This window comes from Rattus norvegicus, chromosome 1 (assembly GCF_021556685.1).
Source record: "Rattus norvegicus strain SHRSP/BbbUtx chromosome 1, alternate assembly SHRSP_T2T, whole genome shotgun sequence".
Classification (NCBI taxonomy): domain Eukaryota; kingdom Metazoa; phylum Chordata; class Mammalia; order Rodentia; family Muridae; genus Rattus; species Rattus norvegicus.
The window spans coordinates 255,700,175-255,720,938 of NC_141534.1; the positions used below are offsets into that span (position 1 = coordinate 255,700,175).

The window sequence follows — 20,764 nt, forward strand, 5'->3', positions numbered from 1 at the left end:
AGGTGCAGCAAGAGAAAAGTAGAAGCAGCCAATCCCTTCTCTTTCTGCTTTTTCCACCATTCTTGCTGCTGGGCTAGTCTATCTTTGGACAACCATTAGCCTCCGTGATAACTGGCTGACATTCTCAGAGCCCTACACTACAACATTACCTCTTACACCCACTCTTGCTTCTGTCCCATGTTAGCAAAGATGTCTCAGATGCCTGGGAATTTTGTGGCAAGAAATCATGGGTTCCTTCTGGTCCTGGTCTTTATTTCTGTTCCAGAAATATAAGCGCATATATATATGGATATATATAGCTCCATATCCTTAACCTGTCTTGCACAGGGAAAAAGATAACCCCTGGAAATGAAAGTGTTTTAAAAACAAATCAGAGTTCTGGAAAGAGAAGTCAAAACTTAAGAGCACCTGAGAGGCTCTTGCAGATGACCCAGGTTGAGTTCCCAGTACCCACATGGCAGCTCAGAACCCTCTGGAACTCCAAATACTGGGAATCCAGCGCCCTCTTCTGGCCTCAGTGGGTAGTAGGCATTCTACACGGTGTACATATATACTTGCAGACAAAACACTTGTACACATACAAGTAAATTTTGAAAGTTAAATTTCCTAAAAGAAATTTTTGTATTCTACCCCCACAGCGGCTCTGGGAGATGGGCAGGAATTATGGCAGGGAGACAGACACACAGACATTAAGCCATCTGGTCAGTCTTATATGTGTCCTTAGTAGGTAGAGAGATGAGAAATCCGGGTCCCTAGATCCATCTTTCTCTGCCTGGGACAGTTACTGCATCTCTACGTGTAGGTATTGTGCGCCCCCTAGAGGGCAATGTGTGCGTTAGCCGTGCTAATGAATATGGTGCTCACATTGGACTGAGTCCAAGAGTCCTTATACCAAATATTTCAAAAATACTGAGCATGTGATTGCAAATCATTATCCACGAGGCATTTCTTTGAGTCCAAAGTAAGGAGAGCTTAGTGGTCCATGGATCACCTCCAGAGAACAGTGCAATTAGCTAACTGCAGGTGCTTTTGTTTAAAAGTGCAGTTATCACTCCCTCACCAAATTCATCCCCTCATTCTTCTCCCAGTGGAGACAATATTGACTCTCCCATGGCAATGCTCCTAAATCCACAAAGACACAGAGAAGGAGACATCACAACCAAGGCTATTGTCTATCCATAGTGTGCTTTGAGATCAAAGATGACGGCGTCTTCTCCCAGAGAATACAAGGAGTCCCTAAAAATAATCCTCCAGCTTTGTACAATGTGGCAAATGGAAATATTCCTTGGGGTTGGCTCTTGTGCAGTAAACATTTGGGAACCATTAACACACTCCTTGAAACGTGAGCAAGTTCATCTGGGATCGTAACTGGGGCTGACTTGCAGGGTTCACGTGGGGCTTGATGGAGGGCTGGCTCTTGGCATTTGGTTGTCTGATGTTAAAAAAAAAAAACTACCAAGAATGATGAATTTTAATAATCTTAGTTTATACTCTTATAAGCCTGTGTAATTAAACCCCACCCCTATCTAATTTGGGGAACACAGATGGCCTGTGGTAGTAACCATGACCAAAGGAAAGCCGTTCCCCCTCATCCTTCTCTGATGATCCAAAAGATGTAGACAGGCGGGCACAGAGCCCCCAAATCTTCATCCTCCAAAGGGGAGTCAAGCATGATGCTTGTGCATTTCGAGTTTTGTTCCCTATGAGGGTTCCTTAGGTAAAGGTAGGCACAAGAGAGGCAAGAGTCCCAGAGTTGTGTGAGAGTCTTCAAGGGGCCTGTACATTAGTACAGATCAAAGGAGAGTCTATCCAGCATCGATTACTATGTAAAATATCCCCGCATGCCTTCCTCTACTGCCCCAAAGTTTACTGCAATATTTTCTCCACCCAACCACAGTCACTCTAAGCTGCTAGCCAGGACAGACAGCTTCTCGCAGAATGACCACACTACTATGGTCCTCCGGAGCAGTTAGTCATGCTAAGTAGGAAGCAGTGTTCCCTTCTACCCCGTCACCCTGGAGCCAGCTAGTATGGTATGAGACCAAAAACAGGCCAGAGGCATGCTGGCCACTTGGCCCAGGTCCTGTTGGTGTCTCTGCGGTCAGCATTGATGAGCTCGGCTGCATCCAAACCCCCTTGCACCACACTAGGGGTTTTCCACTTTGCTTCATCCCCCAAGCTGTGCCTCTGTGCTCTTAGGAAATGCCAAAGGGAATTAGACAACTTGAACTAGTTTGCCATGCTGCTGGGACACTCGTCTGTTACTGATTTCTTCTTCTTTTTTATTAAAAGCATTTCCATTTCCATCTCCCTTGCTCTGAAGCCTCAGAGTGTGTGCACAATTACCAAACTGCCGAGTCATCAGTGTCCTACCTATTGAGGAATGTCAGGCCCTGGGACGCCCAAGCATCCATCCATCTCGCACAGCATTCCGATGAGCTTCAAGTTTCTGAGGGCCTCTCTCTCTCTCTCTCTCTCTCTCTCCCTCTCTCTCTCTCTCTCTTAATCCGTTTTACAAGATACTGGGGATTGAAAATCTTTGGGATTTTATAAGTAAACATCCAATGGTATATTTACTTTTGAAAAAAAGTCAAAATGTGTTTCTCCTTACAACACAAAAGCGAATATATATACATACACACACCACACACACACACACACACACACACACACACACACACACACACACACGGCCCTGAGTAAAAGCAAGGTGATCTTCTTATCCTAGATGCTCATGATGAGAGCTTTATGGAGAACTAGGATGTCCTTGCCTCTATTGTTACCTCTGTTCCCTAGCAGGAATGGAAGTGATTTAGGCAGATGGGGAAAGTTCATGTGGGGCAGAGACTGTGGGCTGCAAAGCCCCTGATTGGTCAGGAAAGGTGCCAGATGCAACCAAGACTCCCCCCCTGAGCTATGCCTGACTCAGTGGAAGCCGAGCCAGTTTTGCAGACCCTGATCACAAAGCCAAAGAAGCTGCCCTCTTTCCTACAAAACTACCTGCTACTCACACAGCTACCCCAGAGGACAGAGCTCTGGCTTTCTTTGCCAGCAGCCACCCTAAAGAGTAACAGGTAGATCTGGCCAAGCCAGGCCCATCGGTTTGTTTTCAAGGAACCAAGACCACAGCAGTCTTATAACCCACAGCCACTGGTGTCCCTGTGTTCTCGGTCACTGACTTGTCAGTCCTCAGTCACTCTGGACGGTCTGGTCCTTCAGTACCTGAGAATGAGCCACTTCCACGGACCTGATTCCAGAACCCCTTGTCTCAAGCACTGCTATTAAAGAGAAGGCAGACTCTTGGTGCCCTGTGGCCTCTCCCCTAGCTGCTAGGCCAAGGCCTGAGGCGACTTGGATTTAACTGTATACAGCAACACTTCCGGAATCCTGCAATCGGCCCTAGCTTCTTAGAGAAATGGCTTCCCCAGGTGACTATAGTTCATGGAGGAAAGGGAGCTCTAAAAACCTCCCTTTAAACAGGATTTAGATTCTAAATTAAAATCCCTTCAAGGGCTGATAGGTACAGATTTATTCACTCTGCATTTGTACTGAGTACCTACCCCAGTCAGGCTCCATGGGTGCGTATTGATGATGCCCAGGAAAGGGCATCACTGAGTATCAGAGTCAAACATCTCTAACGAATATGTAATTGCTTTTGTGAAAAGTACTTTTCGAAGGACTGGAAAGAGGCAGTAACAGTGAACGGGGAAGCTTCTCGGGGCACCCAGAGAAGTGAGCATCTCCAGAGACAGCTAGGGATTAAGCAGGAAGCCACGTTGGCAGGCAGGCCTGGGAACCAAGAGGCTGGCATCTTCTCAGAGAGAGAGACTTCCATGATCGAGGATGCCCAAGGAAGCCAGAGGCCAAGAGAAGAGAGGGCGGCCCAAGACTAAATCAGTCAGGAAAGTGGGGGTCAGCAAGGAGTCAGGGTTTGCTCAGGTAGAATCAGAAATGAATTTGTGGAAACAGATCTCAGTGGTCTCTTTTTGTCCACGCTCCCACTTTTTTTGTGATTTACGTTGCCCATGGTAATCAAGATCCATAAATATTAAATTGAAAATTTAGGAAATGGGGAACTCGCAGTGTATAAGCAACTTTTATCGTGTATATTATAATTCCACTTCATTAGGTAACACTTTGTGATAAATGATCTCTTACTGTATCTAAATCGTAAATCAAATTTTATCATATGTATTCGAGGAAGGGGAAACCCAACATATAAATTTATAAATTGGGTTTTTACTATTGGAGTGTCTGGCATCGGCCTAGAGTTGTGGGATACACAGCAAGAGAGAGAGAGAGAGAGAGAGAGAGAGGGGGGGGGAAGAAGGAGGAGGAGGAAGAGGAGGAAGAGGAAGAGGAGGAAGAGGAGGAGGAGGAAGAAGAAGCTGTTTGAGATTAGTAAATTAGTAAGGAGAACAGATTGTGGCCCAGACAAAACTGATGGTAGCTGTCCTTGGGTAGAAAGAGAGAGAAAACAGAACACCCTTTGGGTCAGAGGCCAAGGGCAGGTATTGATGTGGTCCTAAGAGAGTAGGGGAGTCAAGGCTGATCCCAGGTTTCTGGGGATAAATAGCTTCAAACAAGTGAGTGGTATTTGCAGAGATAACTGAGGTAAAAGTGGGATCCTTGGTTCTATGATCATATGAAAGCGGTGATCCCGTGGTTCTAGAGAGATTCAACCTCTGTTTAATGTTTCTGCTGCGTGGTTGCCAGGCTGTAATGGCTTGGCAAGTAGACAAGTCATCCGACTCTGGGACAGACGCCAACAGGTGCTAACCAGACATCCTGATTGACATGAGCATCATCTTAAGGGGCAGAATTAAACCCCTACGTTTCTACCCAAATAGAACTTTGAAGACTTTTGAGTCTTCACTTGAACTGAGGTAGATCTGGGTTCTGAGAGGCCAGCAGCCTCCTTAGTGTCTTGGGAAGACATGCAGAAGGCATCAGTTGGGAAACAGGATAAGAAGGGCTTTGCATTCTCTTGTTGGGCAGACCCAGTGTTGAGACAATGTGTTGGGTGACTTTCAGCTTTCCTCACTCCTATTGGTCCTAGGGAAGACAGACAGTACATTTGGAACCAAATGGCCTAGTCTTTACTGAATTTAAAGACACTATGGGGACATTTGTCTCTTTGGCCGAAAGTCTGTGGATTATTCCAGGTTCTATTTATGACAGATAAACCTCCCTCTGACCCACATTTTCAAGGATTGCTCTCCTCTGTGCTCGCCCACTGGATAAAGCAAGACATTCATAATAGTCGAGGGGCTATGTCCACCGTGAGCCCACGTTCCTCCCGCTACGTATCTCAGAGTTGTAGTGTTCCACAACCAAACATCCCTAAAAGATACTGAGTCCAAGAATCCCAACACCAGAGCCTGGCTCACCACCCCACACTACCTGTTTCTGCTACAAAACTCAAGAAGTTGAGCCTTGCTTTACAGGTTGGTATAAACCAGTGTATAAGGCAAGGATAAAACATTTTCTCTGCGTATTAACATGCTATACAACTTGTAACTATTTACCCTTATGGCTCATGGACCCACAGCCTACCGTTGCTAAGGCAGGTCAAGTTAGCCCCACTCAGATAGGGCTATGGTGAAATGACAGGTGATTCTGAAAAGATAAGTTTAAGGCCTTGGTCTTTCTTTCATAGTACAGTACCTCGCCCCAGTAGAGAAGCACCATATACCCAGTGCTATTCTTGTGTATTTGGGGGTCCTAAGACAAGAGCCAAGATGGCCTCCTACCTCTGCTCCTCCCCACCACCCCATCTAGGGAAACAGAGCACTCTGGCTTCCTCCCCAGACCAGGTCATGTGTCACAGGAAGTGACCCCCTTCTTGGGCTGTAGTGGGGGGTATGGGTCCTTACAATGCCATAGCTAGCTTCCTCGTAGTGCCATGGGACCTCGGTAAACAGCGCCTTTCTCTCTCTTCCTCCTTCCTCTCGTCCTTCCTCTCTTTTCCCCGCCCGCCACTCCTTGTCTCCTCTCTCATTCCCCTCCCTCTTCCTCACCATCTGCAGTAAACCGGTCCCCTTCTCGCTGCAGCGGGTTGAATCGTTCCGAGTCTCCAAACCGAGAGCGCAGTGACTTTGGCGGGAGCAACACGCAGCTGTGCAGCAACAACCTCTACACACCCGACTACTCTGTGCACATCCTCAGTGATGTGCAGTTTGTGAAGGTAACTCCTCCAGGAGGGCAGCGGGCTGGACGAGCGGGACAGACCGAGGCATCATGCGCGTGCCACCTCCCCGTCCCTTAGGGATGCCACCCTCCCTGTCCCTTAGGGATGCCATCTCCCTGTCCCTTAGCGTGCTGGGTGACAGTTCTTCCTGACCGTGCAAAGCCCTGCTTTTAGCAAGCTCCACTGTTACTGCCTATCATAGTTATTGCTACTCATGTGTCATGGATCTCTGGTTCCTGTATTTCCTATGGAGACGCTAAGGCACAAATTAAAGGGAGAGGAGCTTGTCTGAGATGCGTTTCTAACGGAACTGTCTCTTTTGGACCCCTGGCATTGGCACCAGAGTGATTCCATTCATTTCTCTCTTAAGGTCAGTTGGCAAGGGGTAAATAATGCAAGCATGTAGAAAACCATGATCTTCTGTGATAGCATATTGACTTATTTGATGGAATTTCTAAACCAAAATGTTAAAATGGGTCACTGAAGAACCACTCACTCTTACAGTGCGTCATGGACAGATGTGGCCACCCTCAGTGGCCTGCACTTAAGAAAGGCCGCCTTTGCTCTTTCCTTAACATTGCGATACACAGGAGCCTTTTAGATTTTCTCCCTTTCTCTTGCTCTACCGGATTGGATTTTATTTTCTGACATTCAGCAAGCCATTATAAACATGGCCTTGAGACCTTAGCTAGAGCCCCTCTTAGCCCAGTCCAATGAAACATCCATCGGGGAATACACTTGAGAGCTGTACCAGCCTCTGAAATCACACAGCGGCAGAAAGTAATTGCTTTCTGCCTGGAACACGGATAACTTCCGGGGTGTGCTGGCTGGTTTTGTGTGCCGGGACTCTGCAGATGGTCAGCCAATAAAAGTGGCCATGAAGAAAGAAAGAAAGAGAGAGAGAGAGAGAGAGAGAGAGAGAAAGGCAGATGGACAGATGGACAGATGGACAGATGGAAAGGAACCATTGAACATTACCAGCAGAAGGAGCAGAACTTGCCAAATGAGGCAGGATGAGGGCTACAGGATGGAGAGCATCATCAAGGAGCTTTTCTGAGTCCTTTATCTGAATCACCTGTTAGATCTCACTACTGCCCTCAGTGGGTGGGAGCCGCTACTGTCATTCCCCTTGTGCAAACAAAGTAGGTCTTTGAGCATAAGGTCATCTGGCTGAAAAATTAGAATCAAGATTTAGAATTGACACTTCTGTCTGCTTCTGTAGCCCGAGCCCTGGGACATCAGGGAGAGCTGTAGAAAGTTAACCCAGGTGTGCCTGAATATCCAGCAAGTCTGGGGGCGGAGAGGCTAACCTGAGAAAACCACAGCCCGTGACTTCTCAGTGCTAACGCAGACCTTCCTCGGAGGTGGGGGTAGCAGGATAAAAGAGCTAAGGTGCCAGCACTGCTGGCTCACAGTGCTGGGCTCATAATTTCAGGGCACAGATTGTCAGCTGTCTCACCGATGTCTGCTTTGTGCTTGGCATCGATGAGACGTGGTGACAGCCACTTTTCTAGGGACCACATGGCAATAGCAGGGGTGAGGGGGACAGGTAAGCACACAGTAACCCAGGTAAGTTCAAATGCCAGTGACTGAGCCATGGCATAAACAGATTGGGCAGAGGAGACTTAGCTACCTTTGAAGTGGCCATCAGAGCAGGCTTAAGAAAGGACACTTGCTGAGAACTGGACAGAGAGGGGAGAGAGAGAGAGAGAGAGAGAGAGAGAGAGAGAGAGAGGGAGAGAGAGAGAGAGAATGAGAAAGGGGGAGGGGGAGAGGGAGAGGGAGCTCAGAATAGTCCTACAGCAGTGTGTGTGTGTGTGTGTGTGTGTGTGTGTGTGTGTGTGTGTGTTTGTGTGTAGAGGGGGTGTTGTCAGGGATCTGAACCCTGCCCTATGACAAGCACAGGGCAGTGTGGTATGATGGGAATGGTACATCAGAAGCAGAGTCCCCGGGCCCTCTGGGGCAGCACATGGAATTTGGATTCTATTTTTAGTGCATTTCCCCAGCAATGGGGGAAGAAAACCATTAAGTAGGACTAAAAGTTTTCTGAAGCCACAGGTTTTAAAGAGAGTTTGACGAATGCTTTAATTGGCCACCTTTCTCAACTTAAAGACTTTTTAGATGGGGAAAAAGGAGGGCCTGCTTTTTTGTCCCCCCCAACCCCTTGGGTCTTCCTGTTCACCTAAGTCACTTCAGGCTGCTGTGACAAATTACCATAGAACGTCTAGTTTACACTGCTTGCCTGGGAAGGGTCAAGGGGCCAGAAGGTCCAGCATGTGTTGAGGGCCACTTCCTCATGGACCTTGGGTCCTCAGACGTTAGAGAGCAGAGAAGGGGAGCAAGCCCGCATAAAAGAGAAGTCAGAGGGTCCTGGTCTCCTTCTGACACCCCCCATACCTTCTTTAGGATTAGGTGTCAGCACATAGTGTGTAGAGTTTGGGGCTCACATGGCACCATTTATGGCTGAATCTCAAAAAGAATCAGTGTACATTTGCTTTGGTACTGTGGGGTGAAAAGTCAATGAGACTCCTAACCATTGGGCTTAAATAAGCAGCTCTGAGGCCGAGGGTGGAGAGGGGTGTCCTTTGTCTTGGATAGACGGGATAGGACAATCAGACCTGGACTTGGCAGCTCCTGAGGACTGAGTTGAGAGTAATGTCCCCTAAGTCCCCATCCCTGGCACTAAGGGAAGGTGACTTCCACAAATGACAGTGGTGGTTGGAAGCGGAACCCAAGGACAAATCTCAGGAGAACGGAGAAGTGCATATTCTTTTTGTCACACCAGAGGATCATGCTCTGTCTGGTCCACACTGCTGAGAAGCGCCAAACACGGTCATTTTCCCACCTAAACATTTTTAAATTGAGAAGGATGGCTACCAAAAGCATTAAACTCTCTTCAAACCTGCGGCTTCAGAAAACTTTTACTCCTTCTGAGGGGCCCTTTTCAAATTCAAGAAGTGTGTTAGGGTTTTGTTTACTCCTTTGCTGTGTAATGTATGAATTTTCGTAAACCATAAGCTAGAAATCACTTCCTCCCAATTCAGGAGATGCTTGGGGCCCTCCCGCCCTCCCTCCCTCTCTTGTGCTAAGGATTGAATGTGGGGCCTCAGACATCCCAGTCAAGTGCTCTACTACTGAGTCACATAGTCCCTGGGGACATAAAGTGAACACTGCATGCAAAAGTGCTTTCCCTGGCCCAAGCTCCAGCTGCTGGCTCTAGAAAATGTCCTGAGTGACCTTCTTTGTCCAATAAACTAAAGTTCCCAGATTATTATGTTCAGGAGTAACATGATTTCAAGACAAGTATAAAGTAAGCCAGAAAGACACATCTTACGGTTTTCTGGGTAAGGCTTTGAACAAAGCCATGCTTCATAGATGTTACTACATTGTGAAGTCCCCAAAGAATCCTTGTGACTGACTGATTGATTGATTGATTGATTGATTTATTTATTTATTTATTTATTTATTTATTTATTTATTTATTTATTTATTTATTTTGTATCTGTCCTGTAGGGATCCTTGTTAAGCTAAGAACATTTAGCAACCACTTTATGGCGTTATATAACTTTGACCTGATTCCCGTCACCATCTAGTGGTGGAATTCCTAAATTGCAGGGTCCTGTTTTGAGGGCTAGTAAGCTATCCCCAAGTCACAAGTTCATAAAATGGCACATGACATCCACTAGCCTAAAGGTTAAGTTCTGGGTGCATTGGGCTGCTAAGGTAATATTGCCCAAAAGGGAAATATTACCTTTTGTTAATCTGGAGATGATAACTTAGATGCCTAGATTATTAACTGGTCAAACTACGAAAGGCAATCTAAACTCACAGGATTGCTAAGACATTGCACAGCAGCAGAGAAGAGAGAAAAAAGAAAAAAGTGTTGTCTTCTGAACATGTTTAGCTCCATCAGCCAATCAATGGGTATTTCCTGAGCATTATCAATCTTCTTTGGGTACTGAGTAGTATATTAAATATGTTTGAATATAAGATACAAATATGGGGCCTGGAGAAATGGCTCAGTGGTTAAGAGCACTGGCTGCTCTTCCAGAGGGAGGGCCTGGTTTCGATTCCCAGAAACCACATGGTGGCTCACAACCATCTGTGACCCCAGTTGCAGGGGATACCCTCTTCTGGCCTCCACAGGCACTCGGCACACACAAGCAGCACAAACGTGCATGCAAGCAAAACACTCAAGATACAGTAAATTAAAAAAAATCAAACTAAAACAGAATTTCAAGATATAATAATGTAAATGTTTTATATAAAACTGCCTTGCAAGTCGTTAAGAGGAGAAAAAGAAGCTAAATGACAATGACCAGTGCAGGCCCCTAAACTATGTGACATTCTTTTCAGACCACTAAACTATGTGGCTTTTTTTCGGGCCACTAAACTATGTGGCTTTTTTTAAAGCACTGTGTTATGTGGACAATATCTGGACCTTTGAATTTTGTGAAGGAATCAGAGGGGTCATATCAAGGCAATGTCATGTGGAGGGAGGCACTCCTACAAGCAGAATGGAAGGCCAGCAGATGTAGCACAGTGAAGGGACCTTGCAAAGAGTCCAGCTGCCCAGTTCTGGGTTAGTGGCCGTGAAGTAACTGTTAACCATGAAGGCCATACTGAGAATATTATTTCACCCGTTTCTCTCTTTTTTTGTTGTCGTTTGTTTGTTTGTTTTTGGACACGGGGTGTAACAGTGTAGCTCTGGTTGGCCTGTTTCTGTTTTCTTTAACTACTAGACAATGTTTCTATTTAACAATAATGTGCTAGGTTGAACCATTGTCAGGGCCGGGAGTGTAGCTAAGCAGTAGCCCATCTGCCTGGCAGGTACCAGCCAGGATATGCTCCCTAGCGCCAACCAACCGCAGAGAAGTGGCGAGAAGGGACCTGGGCCTGAGACCACTTTCTATGGTCAGAGTTTATGTCAACAGCTTATCATTTTAGTTTTTTGAAGGTTCATTTTATTTTGAGTATTTTGCCCACATACCTGTCTATGTACCATGTGCATTCCTGGGAATCGAACCCAGGTCCTCTGCAAGAACAACAAACGCTCTTTGCAGCCAAGCCATCTCTCCAGCCCCTTATGCCAACAGCATATCTTACAGTGATACATTAGCACAGCAGTACTTTAAAGTTTAAAATGTATTTTCCCCCTCAGAGCAGTGTGAAAGCAAGGCCATGAGAACAGAAAGAGATAACAAATCGGCAGTACCTTCCCTTCTCTACAGCTACCCACTGACATGCAGGCCACGCCCCCAGCTCTACCCTGTATCCAATGCCCAGGGCAACCACTCCCCTCTACACACACACACACACACACACACACACAGAGAGAGAGAGAGAGAGAGAGAGAGAGAGAGAGAGAGAGAGAGAGAGAGAGAGAGAGAGAGCGTTCCTCCTAATGCCCAGCCCTAGCTGTAGCTCTCTGGATCGTCTCTTTAGCGGGCATCTTAGTTCCAGTTTCTCTTGCTCTGATGAAGCACCATGACCAAAGCGACTTGGAGAGGAAAGGGTCTGCTTGGTTTATACTGCCACAACACTGTTCCTCATCAAAGTCAGGATGTCCCCCTCATCCTGCCACTGCCCTGCACCAGACTCTTCTGCTGTCCTCTTTGGCTGTTTTCTTACTGAAAGCTTCAACTCTACCAAGCTTCTAGACTTGTCTTCCCAGCACCACCAATCCCACTGAGGGCCGCTGTCCCTCCTTCTCCCCCTCCCCCACCTCACGGCATGTCACAGACCATTTAGAAGGAGGAATAAGATGGTGAGTTTGAGATGTGTGTCTGTTACAAAATCAAATCGAGAGATGTATCATGGGAGTGTAATGAGCTTCTCCAAGCATGTTTTACAAACCCAGAGGGGCTAGTGATCTGGCTACCGTGACCCAGATCAAAAGTGGCAAAACAAAGACTTGAGCCTTGGGTGCTGAGCAGATAGCAAGTTTCCTGCTATGCTCTCTGGGTAAAGGATCCTTTTGCCTTATTTGATTAAAGTAGAAAACAAATACAAATTAATATTTTAAGGGAGACAGCTGGGGGCTGGGGCGATGGCTTAGTAATTGAGACTGCCTAACCTTCCAGAGGTCCTGGTTCCCAGCACCCTTGTGGAGCAGTTCACAACCACCTGTAACTGCAGCTCCAGGAGATTCAGTACCCTCTCCGCCCTCTGCAGGGGCACACACATGGCATACACAGACACACAGACACCACAATCACACACAGCATACACAGACACACAGACACCACAGTCACACACAGCATACACAGACACACAGACACCACAATCACACACAGCATACACAGACACACAGACACACAGACACCACAAACACACACAGCATACACAGACACACAGACACCCAGACACACACAGCATACACAGACACACAGACACCACAAACACACACAGCATACACAGACACACAGACACCACAATCACACACAGCATACACAGACACACAGACACCACAAACACACACAGACACCACAAACACACACAGCATACACAGACACACACAGACACCACAAACACACATGGCACACACAAACTTGCAGACTCACATATGTGTGTATTCACACACACAAATTAAAATTTAGGAACAAATAAGATAAAAATAATTCTTTAAAGGGCACAGCTACAGTGGTAGAGTCAGCTGCTTTCGTGGACTTATCAAGTCTCATGTCAGAAATTTTCCTGTCCTTTTGGAAACCTGACTTCAGACTTCTCAGTGAGGGAAGAAGGCAGGGGCTGGGATATGAGGCAGTCTCCACAAGAGCCCTGACTCTGTCGAAGCTTTGGGCAGATGGTGAGTTGAGACCCACATTTTCCAAGTTATAAAGTAGAAAGCCTAGTTTCTGCCTGAAAATTACCAAAGCCAGTTACGAGCACAGTGCTGCTGTGTCCTTCGAAATGTTTCACAGGGAGAGAACTGACCCCGAGCAGAACTTGTGCCTCAGATAAGTAGATTTCGGCCAGTGGATCCCAGAGTGCCACCATATCTGTAGCCTTACATGGAACTTGCTAGAAACGCAAATTCTGTTTCAGATCCTGACCTAGGAAATTGAAACCTTTCAGAATAGGGTGCAGAAACCCAGATGTAACAAGCCCTTCGAGTCTGACACTGAGATGTGAGAGTCGTAGTATTGTATGCTCCACATTCTCTGAGTGGTATGGCTTAACCGGGTCCCCCAACGGTTAACAAGGTCCCCAACGTAACACTATTATGAGGTGGATCTTCCGGAGATGGAAAGTGAGTAGGTTTTAGGGAGCCCCATCCTTGGAAGGGATTATTATATTTTTCCTAGGACTGGATTGGTTGTTATCAAACAAGGCTGGCCTATGTGCCTAGCCCCTTGCTGCAGTCAGCTGCTTCCCTTTATAGGCTCTCACGGTGACACAGCCAGGGAGGCTCTCGACCAGCATTAGCCCCATGCTGGTTACTTTCCAGCCACCAGGACCTTGAGCCAAATAAACCTCTTTTCCAAAACCTAAAGTACAAGGCTCAGATATTTCGCTACAGCAACCCAGAACGGGTTCGTGCAGGTTCTTCCAAGCACACTACAAACTCTACAGCAAATATAAATGAACTGTGGGATGGGCCACAACCGCGGCTAGCAGGTAAATGATCAGTATTCATTGCCTTTCTGCTGCTGGGCTTAGCACAGCTTGGCTAGGGCTCCCACTTCACGACCTCAGGCCTCAGACCAGGCATTCCAAAGCATCCCCACGGAGTTTGCTCAGGAGAGCTGGCTGTGTGGATAGAGTGTCTGTGTAGCTCTCCTGAGCCTCTGTCCACCTCTACTTCCTTCCAGATCACACGGCAACAGTACCAGAACGCACTCACGGCCTGCCACATGGACAGCTCGCCCCAGTCCCCAGATATGGAGGCCTTCACCGACGGCGACTCCACCAAGGCCCCCACCACTCGAGGCACACCTCAGACTCCAAAGGACGACCCGGTCCTCACACTCCTGAGTAACAGGACCAGCTTGCCATGTGAGTCAGTCTGGAAGATGGGTTGGGCTGTTCTCCTCCACGGCTGCCCAGCAGCCATCTTGTGCCTCACAGAGCCCCTCCTCCCAGGCACAGAGGTAACCTACTTGCTGTCCTCCGTAGGCAGCCGCTCAGATGGTCTGAGAAGCCCGGGCGAGGTGGTGTACCTGAGGATGGAGGAGATGGCCTTCCCCCAGGAAGAGATGCCCAACTTTGAGGAGCACAAGGCACAGCAAGTCTCGCTGTCCCCTGTGACTGTTCCTACAGCAGCAGGTCAGGGCTGGGTCCAGAGCAGAAAGGGACATCACCACTCTGGGATACAAGCATGGTTCAGAGCAAGCTGGCTTGGGGGGAAGCCCTGGGTCTCCAGCTCCTCTGTGTTCTCTCTCTCTCTCTCTCTCTCTCTCTCTCTCTCTCTCTCTCTCTCTCTCTCTCTCACACACACACACACACACACCCTGGAGGCTGGGGGAGCGGGTCAGCATTTACCAAGCACCAATCATGTATTGGGCCCATCTAATTCATCTTTCCAGGAAAACCTGGGCAATGGTAGGAGCCTATTCTGCCTGGACTCAGACCCTAACCGCCCAACTCAGGATTTTTTTTTTTTAAGATAAGGTATTCTGTAATCCGAGCTGGCCTCAAGCTTACTCTGTACAGAGAATCACCTTGAGCTTCCGAGCCTCCAGCGTCTGCCTCCGTTGCTAGGTTACGGGCTTGGACCGCCACAGTGGGGTTTTAGGAGCTGGGCAATGTTACATAAATTACCCAACCTGAGCTTCAGGTTCCTCAGTCGGTAGGTTTCCCTTAAGTAAGCGAATGAGCATAAATAATGTCGCTACACCATAAGGTGATTTCAAGCAGCACAGTGTCTGCATCGGGCACATCAGTGTATGTTATCCCGCTCTATAAATATTAGAACTACCCCACGATAAGAAGACTGACACAGCCCTTACCCCTACTGCTAGGGCCTTCCCCTGCCTCTGGACCAGTTTGTGGGGGTTTCCCTGCGTTCTCAGATCCCTTCGTTTGAGACACGGTGCACTTCTGCCTTGACAACTTCCGCCTTGACAACGAAGTTGCTCAAAACTCCCTGTGCCCCAGTAGCGTGAGATCTGGCTTGCTTCACTGAGGCAGACCCCAAGCGTTTGACACTCCATATACCAGGCCAGTAGTTCCTCTACCCAGTATGTCAGGCCTGGCCTCTTCCACACCAAATATATGAAGCAAAGACGTAGAAAGAGAGGCAACATGTGTTGAACCCAGAAAACTGAGGCCTATAAGTCCCAGGATTTGGGAGGTGGCTCACCCGAACCCAAAGACCGTGTTAGACATGGACTCCACATCAGGGCTTCTAGCGCAGGTCAGTTTCCAACACACCACCCTGCCCCCCCAGGTTCAGATCTCAGTTGGTGTGAGGCTTGGCTCCTTTCTGGGCTCTGAGATTCTAAGAAGACACAGGCGTGTGCCCTGCTATGGCTGAGCACTTGGTAAAAGAAAGTGAAATCCTGTGGCCTTGGATGTGCTTTTTGTCTGGCACAGACACTAGGTAGAACACCTAGTATTTCTCTCCCTCTCCTGCCAGATGGTATTTGAGGAGTTGTAATTATTCTGTCTTAGAGTAGACTGCTGGATTACAGGTCCCTGTTGTCTGTCTGTCTGTTCCCTTTGTGGCAGTAAAATGTCATTTGCCAACTAATAACACCTTTCAGGAGTCTCTGTCTCTCTCTCTCTGTCTCTCTGTCTCTCTGTCTCTCTCTCTCTCTCTCTCTCTGACACTGTCACTCACAGAGGTCCCGCCCTTCAACCCTGTCACTCACAGAAAGGCCCCGCCCTTCAATCCTGCTACTCTCAGAAAGGCACCCTTCAGCACCTCCATGCTAACATTTAGGCTGGAGGCCTGAGCGTTCTCTCCTTTCAGCTTCAGAGACTGAATGCTGTAATATCCACCTGGACCCAGAGGCCAGCCCCTGCAGCAGTGACTCTGAGGAAACCATGGGCAAGAAGCTGCTAAGGACCTTGAGTGGGTATCTTCTCCCAGGCCAAAGCTCCTCACCAAGTAGTAGGAATAGCATATCAGGCTGGTCCTCCCGGGGGGAAGGCTTGCAAACTCTTACGAGGCACCACTCTGGAAATCCACAGCAGGGCCTGAGCCAGCGCCACACCTGTGATACTGCTCTATCTGTCCAATCGTGTTGGTGACCCCCAGGACAGGACTCTATAGACATGTCCTTAAGTCAAAATCTGACCTCCCTCACGTGTTTTTATAGGTGGGGACCTCAGGGTCATAGGTCATTTGTCATGTGTAGCCACAGTAGAAAGGTTGAACAATTGTGACAAAGACTTTAGAGACTGCAAAACTCATAATATTTACTGTATAGTCCTTTGGGGTTTAAGAGGAGCCCTGTGTCTAGGAGACTCCAAGAAAGGAACATGAAGGGCCGGGAGATGTCTCCGTGGGTAAGGGTGCTTGGTGCCAAGACTGAGGGCCCGAGTTTGAGGTCCAGGACCCACACCATTAGAGGAGAGAACTGACCTCATTTGCACACCATGGCACTCACACAACCCCACACATGCATACACACATGTGCGAATGCACACACATGAAATAAATATTCTTTAAAGAGGGGAAAGAGAGCGGTGTCCTCCTGAGACAGAGGTCAGTGGCAGAGAGAGCAGGAGGAAAACGTCCCTGAAAACTCACAAGAGCTACAAACAAGCTGTCTTTGTCAGTCAGCATCACCTGACCAGAGTAGGTGGGAGATGCTCTGAAGCAGAGAATGGCTCTCAGCTCTAGCCACCAACTGTGGCCCCTGGGACACCAAAGCCTGGGAGAGCAGTACTCTGTGGTGTCTGGCAGTCACCTGAGCTGGGACCTTCCAGGGAAGGGAGAGAAGGCCTTCCGGGGCCTACCTACTTCAATCCCTTCTGTGCACCCTCTACCATAAGCTAGTGCCAGGAGCTGTGGCTTTTCAGAATTGTCCCTCTTATGGGAAAGTGCTTCAAGGAGTAAATGTGCTCCCATCAGCCCCGTGAAATGCAGGTTCCATCGCATGAGTTCCAGAGAGGGGCTATGCCTCCCTTCCTGCATCTGTGTTGAAGAGTCCTCAGGCTGCTGCCATGGCATGAGTGCTCTCCCTAGCTACAGGCAGATGCTGACAGCCTGTGTTTTTTTGGGTTTTTTTGTTTTGTTTTGTTTTGTTTTTTGTTTTGTTTTTTTTTTTTTTCAGGTGGCCGGAAGAGAAAGAAATCAGCAGACGGAGAGAGAGCCTCTGAGGAAAACTCCAATTTAACACCCCTGATCACATGACGAGGTCTTCCCTCCTTGGCTGAGCGTGAGACTCCGAGGCCTTGGGGGAAGACCCACCCTCCCGTCACTCACTTCCCCCCCAAGGCCTCCCGTCAGTGACAGAACATTCTGCCCTCCACCTTTCACCCCTCAGTCAGTTTGGCAAGTTTTACGAGCTGCCTCATGTCTGACACAGAAGGAGATACCTGTGGTGGAAGATGCTAGAAACGGTCTTGTCTGTAGCATAGTCTAGGACTGGCCAGGGGATGACGCCAAGCTGACAATGCCATTCTGAGGTTCCCAGTGATAACCGTTGTTCTTTGGTGTCCCTGGGCCACGGGAGACCTGTGTCCTGAAATTCACCATTCTTTCTTCCAGGACAAAATAACCCTTTCTACCATAGTTCATGATCCGCGTCAACTCAGACAGTGAAGCTGGCAGAGAGGAGTACTGGAGTCTAGAGGGGCTGACGTGAAAATCAGCTCCAGGGATGGACAAGGATTCTTCACTGTTAGTGAGTGGTTCTCCCTGCAGCCCGGGGAAGGACAGATCAGCGGAATGAAGCGAGAGGAATCCCCAAGTCACTGTGTCTCCCGGGATGTCAGTTTGGACGTCTAGAGATTAATCTCTCTATACGTTTGCTTCAGAAGAAGAGGTTCAGGGAGCATAGAGGCCAAGTTGTGAGCCAGACACAGAACTTCAGGTTTTAAGTGAAAATCAAAGCAGGAAAAAAAAAACTTACATGAAAAGATTGTAAGTTGTTCAGTTTGTGTAGCCATGATAAACCAAAGAGTGCCCAGGTCGGCCAGGAAGGGTGCTCCGTGCTGTCACGGGACTTCACTGTGCTTGACACAGGAATGTTGAATGCTCACTTTTCTTTTCCACATACCCCCACCTCAAGCCTCTTACTACATCCCTTGATGGTAAGCTAAGTATTCCAAAAACCTACCAGATCCAGGGGTTTTAGTCCTGGATGTGGGGGCAGATGCAATTCTAATCATAACCACAAGGTGGCAGAATGACCGTGCATATCTACTCCTAAGACTAATGTAGGTGTTGGGAAACACAGCCAGCCCAAGGGAAATTTAAAAGTCAAGTTTGAGTTTCTGATTTATTTCCCACCCCGTCCTTGCACACCTCCAGCCAGTGCCCAGAGACTCAGTGCTGCCTGCTGAATCTCCAAACCATTCCCTAGCTGCCACCCCCAGCCCCTGCCCCTATTCAGTCACAGGAAAATACTTGCCCACAGGAACTTTAACTCAGGGGTTGTTAGCCTGGGGCGTTACCCCAGGGCAGTCCATAGTTTGACTCCAGGGGAGCTAAGGAGCCCTTAAAACTGTCGGAACGTAGTGTTTTTGTGTGTTTTCCAGAGACATAAGCTTTCTTCATGTTCTCAAAGTTCCCAGATCCACGAAGGCTTTTTAACAGTTTTAAGTAATGGAACTTTCAGCCCAATGTTTCTGCAATGCAGAGCGAATACTGGGACACTTGAGAATAGTGTTTAGGTATAGGTGGTCAAGCATTCTTGTCGGTGGGGCAAGGTTGACACCCACTTAAGACAGGGTCCTCAGAAATCGCTGACACATCACACAGTAGGGTGACAACCTACATCCCATATAACTTTTGCCCACTGTCTACCAAAACCACAGTAGGTGTTGCCAAGAGGGTCAGCCCACAGGAGGGAAGATTGGAGCCAGAGATGCCTCTTCTTCGTGTGTCACTGACTTCACATGCCCCTTGTTTAGCCTGGCTGCCCTGAGGGGCCATGCATGTGTTCTAGCTAAGTCCACGCCACCTCTCCCTACCTGCTCCTGCCTGCTCGGAATCCAGTGCTAGCACTTAGTGCTGGGTGTCTCAGACCTAGGCCAGTAAGTGATGAGTTTGGAACAAGATCTCGAAAGGGAGCCTGCTAGGTAAATGAAGTTCCCTCTCATTAACCCTTTGGCCACCCCTGCTGTCACATTAGCCCCTCCCTCTGCAGAACCTCTAAGGGACCTGTCACCATTCCTTTCCCTAGCTCCCAAGCCCCACCCCCACCCCAGATTTTCTTCAGGTTAAAATACATTTTAAAAAAGAGATTTTAAAATAAAGCATTTATGAAGACTCAATAAATTGTAAATAATTTTTAAATAAAATAAAAAAAATGTATCTCCTGGACTAGCTGCTTTGCCTGCCCGAGGGATTCCGGAGTTCTAAAGCAATTTCATTTGAGATGCATGCTGGACAGTGCACATGTGTCACATCCCACCTGTGGCCCATCTGCCCGCAAGGATACGCCCCTCGAGGCAGGTGGGAGGCTGAGGTAAGGTTACAGCAAAGTTCGGATACTTTGCTTTGGGAACCCAGGTGGGTCAGGGTTTTTATAGGAATGACTGGGAAGTAAACAGAAACCTGGGTATAAATGGAGACAAAAGGGGTATTAAGAGGATAATGATTAGGGCCAGCGGCTGCTGAACCCACGTGACCATGAGATCAGGATGTTGGAGGCCAGACTCAGACACGCCCCTGAGACTCTGCCGGCTTCACTAGTGAGGTTCTTCAGACCTTCCCGGACAGTCTGACCCCATCCCAGCAGTCTCTAAGCAAAGACTAGAGGCAGGAAAGAGAGCAGTGGGCCAAAGGCTCCATTTGCAGTGAAAGCTAGCTTGGAGATGGACCAGCCGGCAGCTGACAAGCTGCGGAACAAGACCGTTACTGGGCTAAACCGGAACAATTTAAGATTCATTCCTTAACCCCGCAACAACTGTTTCCTCTGGGCTATACTTATCATATCTAATAAGGACCCATCGGCTCATTTCTCAAATCTCCCCCTCAAAGGCATTGATCTGCCTGAGACTTTAGATAACTTGCTTGAGGTTGTCCTGCCACCTCTCAGGGGCGTGTCTGAGTGTGGCCCCCAACATCCTGAGTTGAAGTTTCCTGTTTGCCCACCTCTGAAGTCTACCATGCACCCATGTCTGAGAGGTCGTGCAGGGTCCCCCAAACATCCAGAGCCCCAGACACAGTACAGGACATGCTAACCAAGATATATGAACACACAAGGTCAAATTCCCACTTCATTTTTTTCCTTTAAAATACTAAAAAGCATTTTCAGCATGTTGGTACTGGCATTGAGACTTAAAGCTGTTTCCTTAATTTAAATAGTTTTGGCACTTCCCCTAGAGAGAGATTCTCTTTCCCTGAACAAGAAAAATACGCCCTACTGAGTTTACTGGGAAGGACATTTTGGAGGGCCACATGGATCAAAATTATTTTTTTAATGTATTCATGTGTATGCCTTAGCATATGTA

General features: G+C 47.9%; 1 protein-coding gene across 2 annotated transcripts in view; it reads left to right on the plus strand.

The window, feature by feature from the left end:
* The window catches only part of Cnnm1 (cyclin and CBS domain divalent metal cation transport mediator 1), a 58,573-nt gene extending 38,942 nt beyond the window's left edge, over positions 1–19,631 (plus strand). For both annotated transcript variants that reach the window (NM_001401623.1, NM_001107593.2), the window contains 5 exon segments: positions 6,030–6,187; positions 14,005–14,188; positions 14,309–14,458; positions 16,107–16,208; positions 17,416–19,631. In NM_001401623.1, coding sequence (NP_001388552.1) covers positions 6,030–6,187; positions 14,005–14,188; positions 14,309–14,458; positions 16,107–16,208; positions 17,416–17,495 — 674 coding nt within the window. In that variant the 3' untranslated portion in view covers positions 17,496–19,631.
* The last annotated feature ends 1,133 nt before the right edge of the window (positions 19,632–20,764 follow it).